The 12,565-nt window shown below is 43.3% G+C and overlaps 1 protein-coding gene across 1 annotated transcript in view; it reads left to right on the plus strand.

Moving 5' to 3' along the window:
• The first annotated feature begins 9,347 nt into the window (after positions 1-9,347).
• Positions 9,348-12,565, plus strand: part of CRYBG3 (crystallin beta-gamma domain containing 3) — a 126,518-nt gene continuing 123,300 nt past the window's right edge. The window contains exon 1 of the mRNA XM_058661778.1: positions 9,348-9,693. Within this exon, the coding sequence (XP_058517761.1) occupies positions 9,548-9,693 (146 nt within the window). The 5' untranslated portion in view covers positions 9,348-9,547. The remainder of the gene's footprint in view (positions 9,694-12,565) is intronic.

The raw sequence follows: 12,565 nt of genomic DNA on the forward strand, positions 1-12,565 counted from the left end.
TCCAAATTAATAAATACATAAAATCCAGAAAGGAAGAGAAGGGAAGACTTACTAATGAGAAGAGAATAAATAATATTACCAATATCTAGTCTACTATCCCTTGAAATTTGTGAAAATACAGAATTGCTGCCAAAATTTTGGATTAGGGTTAGGAAAAGGTACTTTAATCACTAATCATGAAGAATGACCATTGCCTTTCTGGAGTTCCCATTTGCATGCCAAAAACCTCACAACATTAAAAAAAAAAAAGTATTTACTTTTATTGGAAAGGCAGATTACAGAGAAAAGGAGAGACAGAGAGAAAGATCTCCCTTCCACTGATTCGTTCCCCAAATGGCCACAACAGCCAGAGCTGAGCTGATTCAAAGCCAGGACAAGAGCTTCTTCTGAGTCTCCCACACATGTACAGGGTCCCAAGGCTTTGGGCCATCTTTTACTGCTTTCCCAGGCCACAGGCAGGGAACTGGATGGGAAGGGTGGCAGCCAGGACATGAACCAGCACTGATATGGGATCTTGGCATTTGCAAGGTGAGGATTTAGCCATTAAGCCATTGTACCAGGCCCAACATGACAACTTTGAGATTGAATTCCAGGTATTAACTGGGAGAAAATCTTGCTAAATAGCTTTCAAAAGTGTTTGATTATTGTATGCACATAATTTTTATGCTAAATTGGGTATTTTGTCTATAGTAAGACTTATTTGGCCTGATTTACAGGTCTAACCTGTCTAAGGTAGTAATTGGCTACTGTAAACTCGAATTATGTGAGCCACACTGGGATCTGTACAGTTTTCCCACTTGCATATTTCATTCTTTATCGTTACTATTTACTTTTTAATTATACAATTATTTTAAAGGTCAAATGATTTTAGTAAAGAGTTCAATTAAAGGTGGTTTCATGTTAACATACCAAAGCCCTAGTGTTACACATCATATTTGATGATTCACAGTGTTGTAGCACCAATATACTGCCATATTTCCTCACTGAATCAGATAGTAAACAGATACAAAGTGCATTTCTATTATTGGCCTATTATTATGTACATTTCTTTGGTTCTTGATACTGCTTTTTGACCGTTGTGATATTCTTGACACAAATCTGTTCCCATCCAAGTTTTCTCTGGGTTCTGCTTAGAGGACTTTCTGATTCATGTTTATAGAGGTTTGATTTGTGAGCTAGATCCCTGATCCAAACCGTAGCCTACCATCTCATTCGTTTGGACACTGTCTGCTTTCTGGCTTATATGCTGGAGCTTGATTCCTGCTCTTAGCATTTCTCAGCACTGGCTTGTATTCGTGAATGCTGCTGAGTTGTATGTTTCACTCTCTTGAGGGTAAATCATGATGTTTATTCCTATTCCTAGACACAAGGCCTGGAAGTATTCAATAAATGATTATTGGAGGAATGGATGGCTATAAAATAACCTTAGAGTGTGATCCTGGTTTTGTTGTCTTGTTCTGTTTTTATTATACAGTCCTCCCACCAACTTTCCTAATTAAATTTGAAGCAGCTGATGGTAGAGGAATTAAAACTAGGTCTGATCTAGATTTTTCTTTTATCTATCTACATTTTTTTATTCCAGAAGCTTTAGTGCTTAATTTATTTTTTCAGAAACAGAATGAATGATTGACTCTTAAATAAGTGTTTAATTTTTCAAATTTATGTTTTAGTTCTCTTTCTATCCTGGTGAACTAAAGAACAGTTTGCCCACAGCTGATTATTAAATTTTCTTTGAAGATAGATGCATTATGTTCAATTGTTTGACTTAAATGACTGAAACTGAAAGGTGTCTACAGGTTATTCATGAAATAGTGGGAATCACTACAGTTAAAATCATGGAAAAATTTAGTAAATGCATTTCCCTTTCCCTCAGGCTGTATTTGGCTGATGCTCTAATAGGTGTAGCTCGCATCTTATGATATGTTCAGCTCCTTCCTTTAATGATGTACGTGACTGATCATTTGATGAAGAATTGCTGTTCAACCAGATTTTTTTTAGTTATTTAAAATTAATGCCAGCTATAAGGATTATAAAACCAATTTGTTCATTTAATTGTCTTTTAGATTTGATAATTCAAAGCAGTGACTGAATACATTTACCCACATAGGAAGTAAGCCAAGTGTCCCTGTATAGAAACTGTATATTTGAGAGGGTAGTGGAAAAAGTAAAATCAAACATGAAAATGAATTAAAGAATGATTTTTAATGTGAAATTCGTCATCATGAGAATTACCCTTTTACTTTGATAATTGAGTCAAAATATTTCTATTGAAAAATGTAGGGAAGCGTTTCTTTTGTTTCTTGTCTTGCTCAATAGAGTGCTTCTGAGCTGTCTTAATCAAATCCCACCACAACAGGGACTCAGATGGGCAATTACTGTCTCTGTCAGTCAAGTACTTCATACTCTTTCCAATAATTTTTTTTTTGTTATTTATTTATGTTATCTTAATTATTTCCAAGTGAGAAATAATTGTGAAAATGTGTATTAGTATGTTAAATAAGACTTATTATAGTTTTTCTTGTTGATGATAGCATACATATAATAAAACATATCGAACACATTTCAGTATCCCCTGCCTCATGCATTAAGTGTAACAGTGTGAAGTCATGAACGCAGTAAGGGGCAAGCCTAAACTAGAACCTAACTTCTTCTGTTTCACTTCTCTTCACGGGTTACTCCTTTGTTACTATACCAATGAGAAGTTTAATGGAAAAAGTGAGGAAGAAATTCAGTTGGTAAGAGACTGATGAAAATGATCTCTCTCTGCTTTTCAGTTTTTGCAAAACCAGTTAAATGACAGTGTGATGAATTTTTACAGATTTTTCAAAGTCAGAGTGGAATCACTGGATGATATGCTGGCCGCATTTCTAAAAAACCCAAAATTATCTCCTCTACAGGAGCACTTGGACTTTTGTTCCAAAATTAGCAATATTTTGAAATGATGTGTTCTGAAAAATTATTAGCAAAATTATCTGAAGGTGGAGTCTATAATATTTTCATAGATAAGTATGTCTAGTATATATTCAGCACTATATAGATTGTGTCTCCATTCTCATTGACAACAGAAGTGAATAGATGTTTAGTGCATGCAAAGAAAGCTCATATGAGAGAACTAATGTTAATCTCAATTTTAGATTAGGTAAAATCCCCATGTGAAAACTGCTTCATTTTATGTGACAACATGTAGCATTTCCAGCTGCTTTTTCTCTCTAATCAAAACATTTGCTCACAATAGCAGCTGCCTAACTGCCATGTTTTTAAACTATTTTGCAGCAAGTCAAACTGGGTACAAAGTGTCCATCGTCCATCATAACAGAGCTCAGGCTTCTGGAACATACGCAACTGTGTAACAAAATGTCAAAATATAATTTTTTTTCATGGAAACCTATTATAGAGAGTTTACCATTAACACGAATGTAGTGTAGTTTGGAAATATATACATAGTTATTCTTTACAGAATAGGTGTTGAAACTGCACTATCGCAGGGGCAGGCTTTAGTTGCCTATTGGGTAAAGTGCCTGTAATTCTGGAATCCCATATGGATGCAGCTCAAGTCTCCACTGTCCCACTTCTGATCCAGTTGCCTGCTAATTGTGAAGAAAAACAGTGGAAGATGGCCCAAGTGTTTGGGCCGCTGTTGCTCCGGTGGGAGACTTGGCTGAAGCACCTGGTTCCTAGCTTTGTCCTAGCTCAGGCCTGACTCACTCCTGACCATTGTGCCATCTGGGGGGTGAATAAGTAGATAGAAGATCTTTCTCTCTGTCTCTCTCTCTCTCTTCCTCCCCTTCCCACATGTGTTTGTGTGTGTAACTCTGAATTTCAAATAAGTAACTATTTTCTGTCTCTATAACTCTTTCAAATAAAATAATCTTTAAGACAACATTGCTGGGCTGGTGCCCTGAGTCTATAGGCTAATCCTCTACCTGCAAGTGCCAGCATCCCATATGGGCACCAGTTTGAGTCTCAGCTGCTCCACTTCCCATCCAGCTCCCTGCCTGTGGCTTGAGAAGGCAGCAGAGGATGGCCCAAGTCCTTGGGACCTTGTACCCACATGGGGAACTTGGAGGATGCTCCTAGCATTGGATCAGCTCAGCTCTAGCCACTGTGGCCTTTTGGGGAGTGAAGCAGCAGATGTTACATCTTTCTGTCTCTCTTTCTCTCTGAGAATCTGGCTTTTCAATAAAAATAAACTATTTAAAATAAAAATAAATAAAACAACATTGCATTAGAAGTGTATAATACAGTGCATGTCCTATTTACTAGGTAAGTATCTTGGGGAGAAATAATACAGGAGCAGAGTTTCTCATCTAATAAATTAATATTCTGATCCATTATGTATGGCACAAAACTGCATTAATGTAGCATTCTAATATAACTTTCTGTTTTCAGTAGAGTTTAATTCAGACAAAAAGACACATTAATTGATGTGACACCTATTGGGGAATAACTTTTATAATTTCTGTTTAGCAAAGACATTTTTCTTTCCGTTTATATACTTTCAAGTACAGTGTTTGAGTATTAGGATAGTTTACCTTGTTTGAAAAGTATGTGTTTAATCTTCAATATATAATGTTACATGTTGTTTCAAGGGTTCATTTCTCTTCCTTTGACAAAGGAAGAAGAGAGCAAATGTAATTTAGGTCTAACACACCTTATTTAAACATTAAAGGATATGTGTTTGAAAGATTTCAGTCTACAGATGATCTGCAAATAAAAGCCAAACAATACCATAAAACATCATGCACCCCATAGAAGTCTGAATAACTAATTACTTAAAAATGTCACCATCTGCTCTCATTGAAACAGCAAGACTGGGGCACTTCTCTGTGTTACAAACCATGTTAATCAGAATGAAAGAGTAAGAAATGCTGCTATCATCCCCCTCTCTTATTTACTGTGGTGAATCTTGAGTAAACAGATAAAGGAAAGGGAGGGGTATTCCCCTACCCCATCTACTAATTGCACTCTTATATCCAGTAATAGCTTTTTGATGCCCTGGGCAGCATGGCATTGCCTCATTTGGCCATGTACAGCTATTATTCTAGGAAGCAGCTAGCTAAGTGCCCCAATCCATCTGTCTGCTTTTTCATGGGCTGCTGCTTTCGTTGATGTTGACAGCTGTCTTCATATTCCTGGACCACCTGCCACTCAGTACTGTGCCGTGAGGTATACACAGAAGTTATCTCTCTGCTGGAGTGTTTGGAACAAAAAAAGCTTATTATTTCCAAATTACTTTTGCATCTCAGTTTAAATGCTTTCAAGGAATAGCACTTTCAGTCTAACTTCATACTTTGGAGGCGTATAGAACATGTGCTTTTAGAATAGCAATTTCCATAATACCGTGGTGAACTTCAGGTTTTCTCATATATCACATAAACTTGTGAAGTGTTGTCTTTTTGTAGAAGTCATGTGGTCTCAGGAAGCAGAGAAGCAGAGAGCCTTCCAGGAATCCTGTAAGCTGGGGATGCATCCTGTATAACAATATTGCTCATAACAATATTGCTCATCTTAGCCTCTTTACTCACGTGTTTCCCTGTCAGACTTGTTTTTTGAGGTGGAGCACTTGACCTTATCCATCACTGTTCCTAAGAATGAATAGGTATGTGACACATAGTGAGCACTCTACATATCTAAGTTTTATGAGACATGACGTTTCTACAATTCGAGATACTCTTTTTAAAGAAAAGCAGTTTAGCTAAGAATTAGTAGATACAAAACTAAATAATGATACTGAATGTAATTATATGGATCACTAATTTAAAAGGTTGATACTCTAAGTGTAACAAAGCCTATGAAAGCAATACATTGTTCTAACTTTCTGGGACCTCTCTACAACATCCCTTTTCTTGTATTTTGGTGGCATACATTTTGATAGTATTTCACATGACATAAGTTTCTAGGGGGCAGGTTGGCACAGTCATTCAGCTGCCACATTGGAGACTCATACCCAAATACCTGGGATTGGGCTTTCACTTCTGATTTCAACTGCTAATGTGCACCATAGAGGGTGGCAGGTGATTCCTCAAGTAGCTGGGGTCCTGTACCCACATGGGAGACCCAGGTTTTCTGGCCTTGCCCTGACGCAGTCTGGCTGCTCTGGACAACTGGGGAGTGAACCCTCAGGTGGAAGAGCTCTCCATATTTCCCTCTTCCATTCAAACAAATTTAATTCACAAAACTTTCTCATATTTTCTCTACATAATGGCAAAGTAATTTAATCTTGCCTCTTTTGATTGATCTTGTTATTGATAGAATAATGTGCAATTTGTAAACATGTAATGCCATACACAGAGATATTCACCGTGGTGTTACAGGTTTCTGTTTTATGAACAGGCATTCTGGTAAATACTCCTTCATATGATTCACATCAAAAGGGGAAAAATAGTATAGTGCATTTTGGGACTGAAAGATACTGTCGGGTTGAAATAACATCGGTCTAGAACGGTGAATACTGTGTGTCCCTGCTCATGTGTGGAAGCTGATAAAGTTGTTTTCACTGAAGTACAGAGTAGAACGGGGGGCAGTAGAAGTCAGAAAGGGTAAAGGGAGGTTTCAGAGGGGGACCTACGATTCAGCTACACGGGAGGAATCAGGTGATGTTTAATATTATACTAGGGTGATTATAGCTTCCAGTAATTCACTTTGTATCGTAAAAAGAATAAAGGGAGGAGCTCAAAGCTTCCTGACACAATAAAATGATAAATGTTTAAGGAGAGGGAAATGATTCCATCATCACTCATTGTATAGCTGCATCAAATTACCACAGTGTACTCTATAAATAATGTAATTAACATTTTCAATTTTAAAATTAAAATATATTTGCTGCATTATTGAAAACATGAGAGAACTTACCTCCATTAGAAGTAATTTTTCTCTTGCCTGGTGTAACTTTCCATGTGACGCTTACTGCTTTACATTTCAAAGCTTATTTCCCCTCTACGACCCGCATGCCTTTATTGTCAAGGGCCACAGGACATGTTCAGGGCTTGCTGGAACCAGTGGCCCTCTGTCTTGGTTTTAATGATTGGTGACCTGCACAACGGACAAACAAGTGTAAGCAGCGTAAGGCTGAGAATCATTTAAATATACCCCCACCAAACCCACACTGAATGTATTCACAGTTTAAATTCCCCAGCAGATTCCAACACACAATACCTCGGACACCACCCAACTCTTGGAAGAGTCTGCTGGAGGAAAAATCCCAAGGGAAATACATCATGGTCTCAGTCCACACAAGTTACAACATTTACTTTGGTAAATGTTACAGACGGGTGACCATGTGATCACATTGCTGAGCTGCCGGGGAAGAGACTGCCAGAGAGGCACCCTAAACCTGAGCTACATCAGCTTCCCCGTAGACACGCTGCTGTGGGTGCTTGGGCTGAGTGACTGGACGATTGCTGAATGCGTGAGTGCATGGATGCATGAAGTCAGGAGTGATAACTTCGCATCTCTGAGGTTTGTACAACTCTAAAATTTGACCTTTTTACTGGCTTCCTTGGTAATCTTAAATTCTTAGAAATTTGTTATGAGTTCAAAATACAAAGATGCAGGACATTTGGAACACCTATTTTCAACACTGGAAAAGCAGCTGGAGGAGAATTCAAGGGACTTTGAAGAACGGATTGAAGTGACTGCCTTGACAGAGGCGCGGCCGCATCAGAAACTCACCCTAGTGCACAGCCTGCCCAAGTGGAACTCAGCGGGCCCTTCAGGTGGGGGTGGTTTTCTCCTGAGCAGTCGCTCCTGCAGGGGGCCTCTACCATCTACAACATCTTACATCTCTGTAGGTTCATCAGGATTTACACCTGGTAACGCCTTCGCGCTAACCAAAGACATCAGCTATTGAGAAATATGTGGACTAACAACATTTTTCTTGAGAACTATTTTTAGGAGAAATATTATTTAAAATCATTGCCCTTAATAAACATTACTCTCTCCCACCCACTTTTATGCCCAGAAATGACTTCCTGAACAAGGAGCCCTCTAGGTGAGCGCTGGGGGAGTGAGGCGTGCTGCAGTCCCAGGACACATGCCAGCCTCATCTGGTAGTCGTTTAGCATTCCTTCCGCGAGATAATTATCTTCCCGGCCTTCCAGCTGAAGGGAACAGTTTGTTTCCTCTGTTGGTTTACATGTTTTCTTTGGGGCTTTCTGGTCTGTGAGCTTTCAGTTGACAGTCCATCCGAAAATAGGCTAGAATGAGGACCTTTTAATGCATCTGCTTTGCCTTTGCGATTTTCTCTGACTCATGCGGAAAAGAGAAAAGTGAAATCTAGGGGGAGAGTCTGCGGTGTCCAGGTAGACTTGGCTAGGCCCATTCCAGCCGCAGTGAGCACCGCCCTTAGTGGGAGCTGGGAAGGCTGCTGTGGGCGGCAGGCAGGCTCTGGACCAGAACCTGTGGCTGAACTGACCCAGGGATGTGGCCTGTATCATAACCAGCCTTCGCCTCCAGTGTTCAAAGCTGGAGCTGGGACTACCCCAAGCTTTCTCGGTCCCTGACAAACGGCTATGGACGTTTCACTTTTTATCTCCTTTACTTGTGTATAAACTATACTGAACAGACGCTGTATCACTTTCTGTGTGCTAAGGGCAGTTTGCTTTGACACAAAAAATCAAAACACCTGCGGTGCACGAGCCTCTCAAGGCCCTTCTGTCTTGCCTACTAGGCTATAAAACAGGAAGGTAAACCACACTGGCCGCCGTACTTAGACGTTAACTTTGAAGAGTCTTAAAAACCTTATCATTTTCAGATTTGGACGACGTCTGGGTACGGACTACCAAACACACTTACCTCGGCATTCACAACTCTGAATCACACTTTTGGTTTTGAACTGTGTCGTGTTTTAAAAGGGTTCGCGGAGTAAACGCGGAGAGAGAGAACTTTGAGGGTACGCTAGCACGGGAAAATCACTCCGTACTCGACCTGGAGAACAAGCAGCGAGTCCCCAGCACCGCCCCCTGTGTCCACGGGACTCGGGCAGACCGCGACCGCGGCGCAGGCGGATAAAGCAGAATTTGGGAGACGGCTGTTGGCGATTACCGTATACCGGTTGTGTTAACAGACCCAGGTTCGTCGACTTCAAACTTTGCAGGTGTGAGAACTTTCCGCGCCTCCACCATAGACAACTAAGCCGCACTTAAAAGCAAAGCCAAGTGGGCGCAGCCTGGCCTGCTTTGGGGCGGGAAGCCGAGGTGCCCGGCATCCTGAGCTGCTCCGGTCCTCTGGGGTTCTCAGGCTCTCACCCTGGGAACCCCTCTCCCCTCGGCTCGGGGCTCCGGGCGGTGCCGCGGCCGCTGACTTCTCCCGGGGGCGGGCCGCGCCGGGCGAGGGCGGGAGGAGGAGCGGCCGCCGCGGCGCGAGCAGCAGCTGCCGCGCGGGGAGCGCGTTGCGCCCGTGCCTCTCTCCCGCTCGGGATGCACTGAGCCGCGCTGGCGCCTCGCGCCCCGTCGGATCCCGCCCTCACCGGGTCCCGAGTCGTCGGGTCGGGCCGGGCCGGGCTCCAATCTGACGCACACTGTCCGGGGCCGAGAGCAGCGCCGGGGAGATGTCCGGCGGCCGGAGGAGGGGCAGCGCCCCCTGGCACAGCTTTTCTCGGTTCTTCGCTCCCCGAAGCCTTTCCCGGGACAAGGAAGAGGAAGAGGAGAAGCCAGGAACAGCCCAGCCGTCCGCTGCCGGTCGGGGCGCTGCCAGGTGGGAGCCGCGGGGACGTCGTGGGCGGTGGGGAAGGCGGATTCGCGGGGCGGGAGCTCACGACCTGACCGCGCGCTGCGAGCCGCTGTCCGGCCAGACAGCGCCTTGGCTCGCTACTTTCTGTTCTCTTTCCTCCATTGCAGAAGTTTCCTTCCCGTACCGCGCGCTCCCCTCTCCTGCGTGGGCTGGAATCCCGGAGAAGTTCTGTCCCCGCGGGCGGGAGGTGCGCTCTCCGTGCCCATCCTTCTCCCGGGACGGGAATCCCTCCCGCGTCCCGTGCGCACGCTGCCCTGCCAAGGTGCGGCCAGGGCGATCCCGGGTCCGCGGACTGCGGTGCGGGGCAGGGGGAGCCCGGGCGCGACCGAGGGCCGCTCGCGCAGAGCGGGTAAATACCGCGCTGGCGGCACGCCCTCGCCTGCGGTGTTGCCACTGTAATATGCATCTTGTCAATGCGATTTTTTTTTTAAGTGAGCATAAGTTCCCAAAACATCATTGGAAACAAAATTGTTACGCTCGTGGGCTGTCGACAACACGTTTATAGTGCCTACTTTTCTCTGCCGAGTCTCTTGCGTAGCATCTGCACCTGGAATGGGCTGTATTCGTTTCCGTCACTCAGACTTGCCCTACTCTGTCATCCTCCTCCCTGCAATCCCCTGGTTTTTTAACAACGTGTTTTAGGGTGCCCGGCTAGCTCAGTCGGTAGAGCATGAGACGTGTTTCCCTTAAACGTGTTTCCCTTAAAATGCCCTTTCCTTCTCTTTCTCCCACCTTGGGGCAGGAGTAGGGGGTTAAAGGAAATGCTCCTCATTGTTTTCAACATAAGATGGGAAGAGAGGCGTGTTAGACCCGCTCCTGCCTCTCCCGCAGCACACAGCAAGAATGTCACACACTTCACTAGATGTTTACTAAACACTTGGTCGTTGGTTCCAAGGCAAAGTAGATCCCAAACGGAAAACTGTGGCTGGGTCACTTGCGCTCAAGTTTTGTGATTTGCGTTTAGTCATGGGTGTTCCCACCCCCCCGTTTACCCTGCTTGGGAATCATTTCCATTAAGATCCTCAATTAAAACACACCCTTCCAAGAAAGTGGCTGGTGGATCCCACCGGCAATTCTCCTGGAAAGTCTGAGCTACTGTTGCCTCTGACCGCTGAGAGTTTACAATTCAAAGTTACACAGTGGCTAAAAATAGCCCTGAGATCTGACAGGTCTGCGGAGGGGGGATGCCAGATAGTTCTGCTGCAGTGGGCAGACAGCGTAGTGGCTGCCACCCCTGTATCAGTGCTAACCATTTTGCATAGTATCAAAGGAGGCTTGAAAAGAAATTCTAGCCAAACTGGGACAACACCAGGAAGTGGAGAGTGAGTGTAGGAAAGGCAGAAGCAGGGCGGTTTCAGGTTCATATAATCTGGCCTGCCTCCCTGCCTTATTTGGACCTTCAGTGACAAGTCTTCATTCTAATCTCTTGGAGCTGTGACCACTCTGGCAGCTGGTTCCTTATCTGCCACTTCTCTCATCTTTTCCAGCTAGACAAAGGCTGTGGCTTTTTGGCATTGAAAATTTTAATTGTGCTCCCAGAAACGCTTCTTTTGCCCTCATGTACTTTAGAATTTGCCAGATGTTAAGGGGATACCAGATAATCCCTTGCGTGGGCGTTGCACTGTTTCAAATGAGCTTAAATCTTTTCTTTTCAAGGATATAAACAAACACAAAGCCTTTATTGAAAGTTTAATGAAACAAATGGAAATGTCTTGTAGTACCAAATGTCCCAGTAACACAACACCCTGGTATTAACAAGATTGGAAGCAGTTGAAATTGTCGCTGTGATCTTACTTCAAAATCAAAGGGTGTTTTGACTGTTTTGTGGCAATAGAAACTTTTAGACTTAAAGAGAACAGCCTTTATCTTTTGCAGTAGTGATTTCAGATGTCCAGGAGTCCTCCTTTCAACTAGTATGCCCCCTGGGCTGAGGGAGATCCTTGAAAAGGGGCCCTTTCTCCTGGAGCTATGAGAAACTGAAAACACTTGAACAAAATAATGCTAATACCTGTCACCTGTGTAGCACCTGACAGTTTCGCAAGTGCTTTTAGTAACAACATTGTAGCGAACATGATTAGTTTCCTCGTTTGCAAAAAAAAAAAAAAAAAAAAAAAAAACCGCAAACAGGGTTATAGAGAAACACTTTTCGTTCAGTGAACATGTGTTAGACCCTGTGCTGTGCCTCCAACTCCCAGGTCTGTTAATAAGCATGGAGGATTAATGCCTGCCCTCTGGTTGGGCAGTGTACGTGAAATGCATTTACTCAAGTTTGTGTTGTTAGAAGTCTTCTTTTTCGGGTGTACAGTGAAGTTAAACAACTGACACATGTAAAACTACAAAATGATACAGATGTTCTCTCAGAACAGACTTCTAAAGTTTCCTAGCAGAGAATTCACTTTTTCCTGTTCTGGTGATGTACAAAAGCTGTGGTGCGAAGGTCTCTTGTGGGGTCGGGGGTGGGATATGTGGCATTAGGGTGGGTGTGCCACTACTACTTCGCATGATGTTCTAAAGCAGAGCTTGCTAAGTTTCCTTTGGGTATTACTAGTATTATTATTATTATTTTATGACAGTTTAATAGGCACTGGGATTTCCCAGGGTTTCCTTTGTTTTTGAGGTGAATTGGTCTTCCCTAGGTGTGAACACATCCTTTATGTATTGACTTTGCTGCTGCTCTGTTCTCTTTCGTCATTAGCAGTTAGAGAAGGCCTGTTGCTGTTAGCACTGTGTGCAGCCAGGCTCTCCTGTGGGCACTCACGTTGCTCAGTCATGCTCTCGACCTGGTTGGTAGACCAGACAGATTTAGGAAGTGTACATACACCCATGTATTTAAATT

The sequence above is a fragment of the Ochotona princeps genome, chromosome 3, assembly GCF_030435755.1.
Source record: "Ochotona princeps isolate mOchPri1 chromosome 3, mOchPri1.hap1, whole genome shotgun sequence".
Classification (NCBI taxonomy): Eukaryota; Metazoa; Chordata; class Mammalia; order Lagomorpha; family Ochotonidae; genus Ochotona; species Ochotona princeps.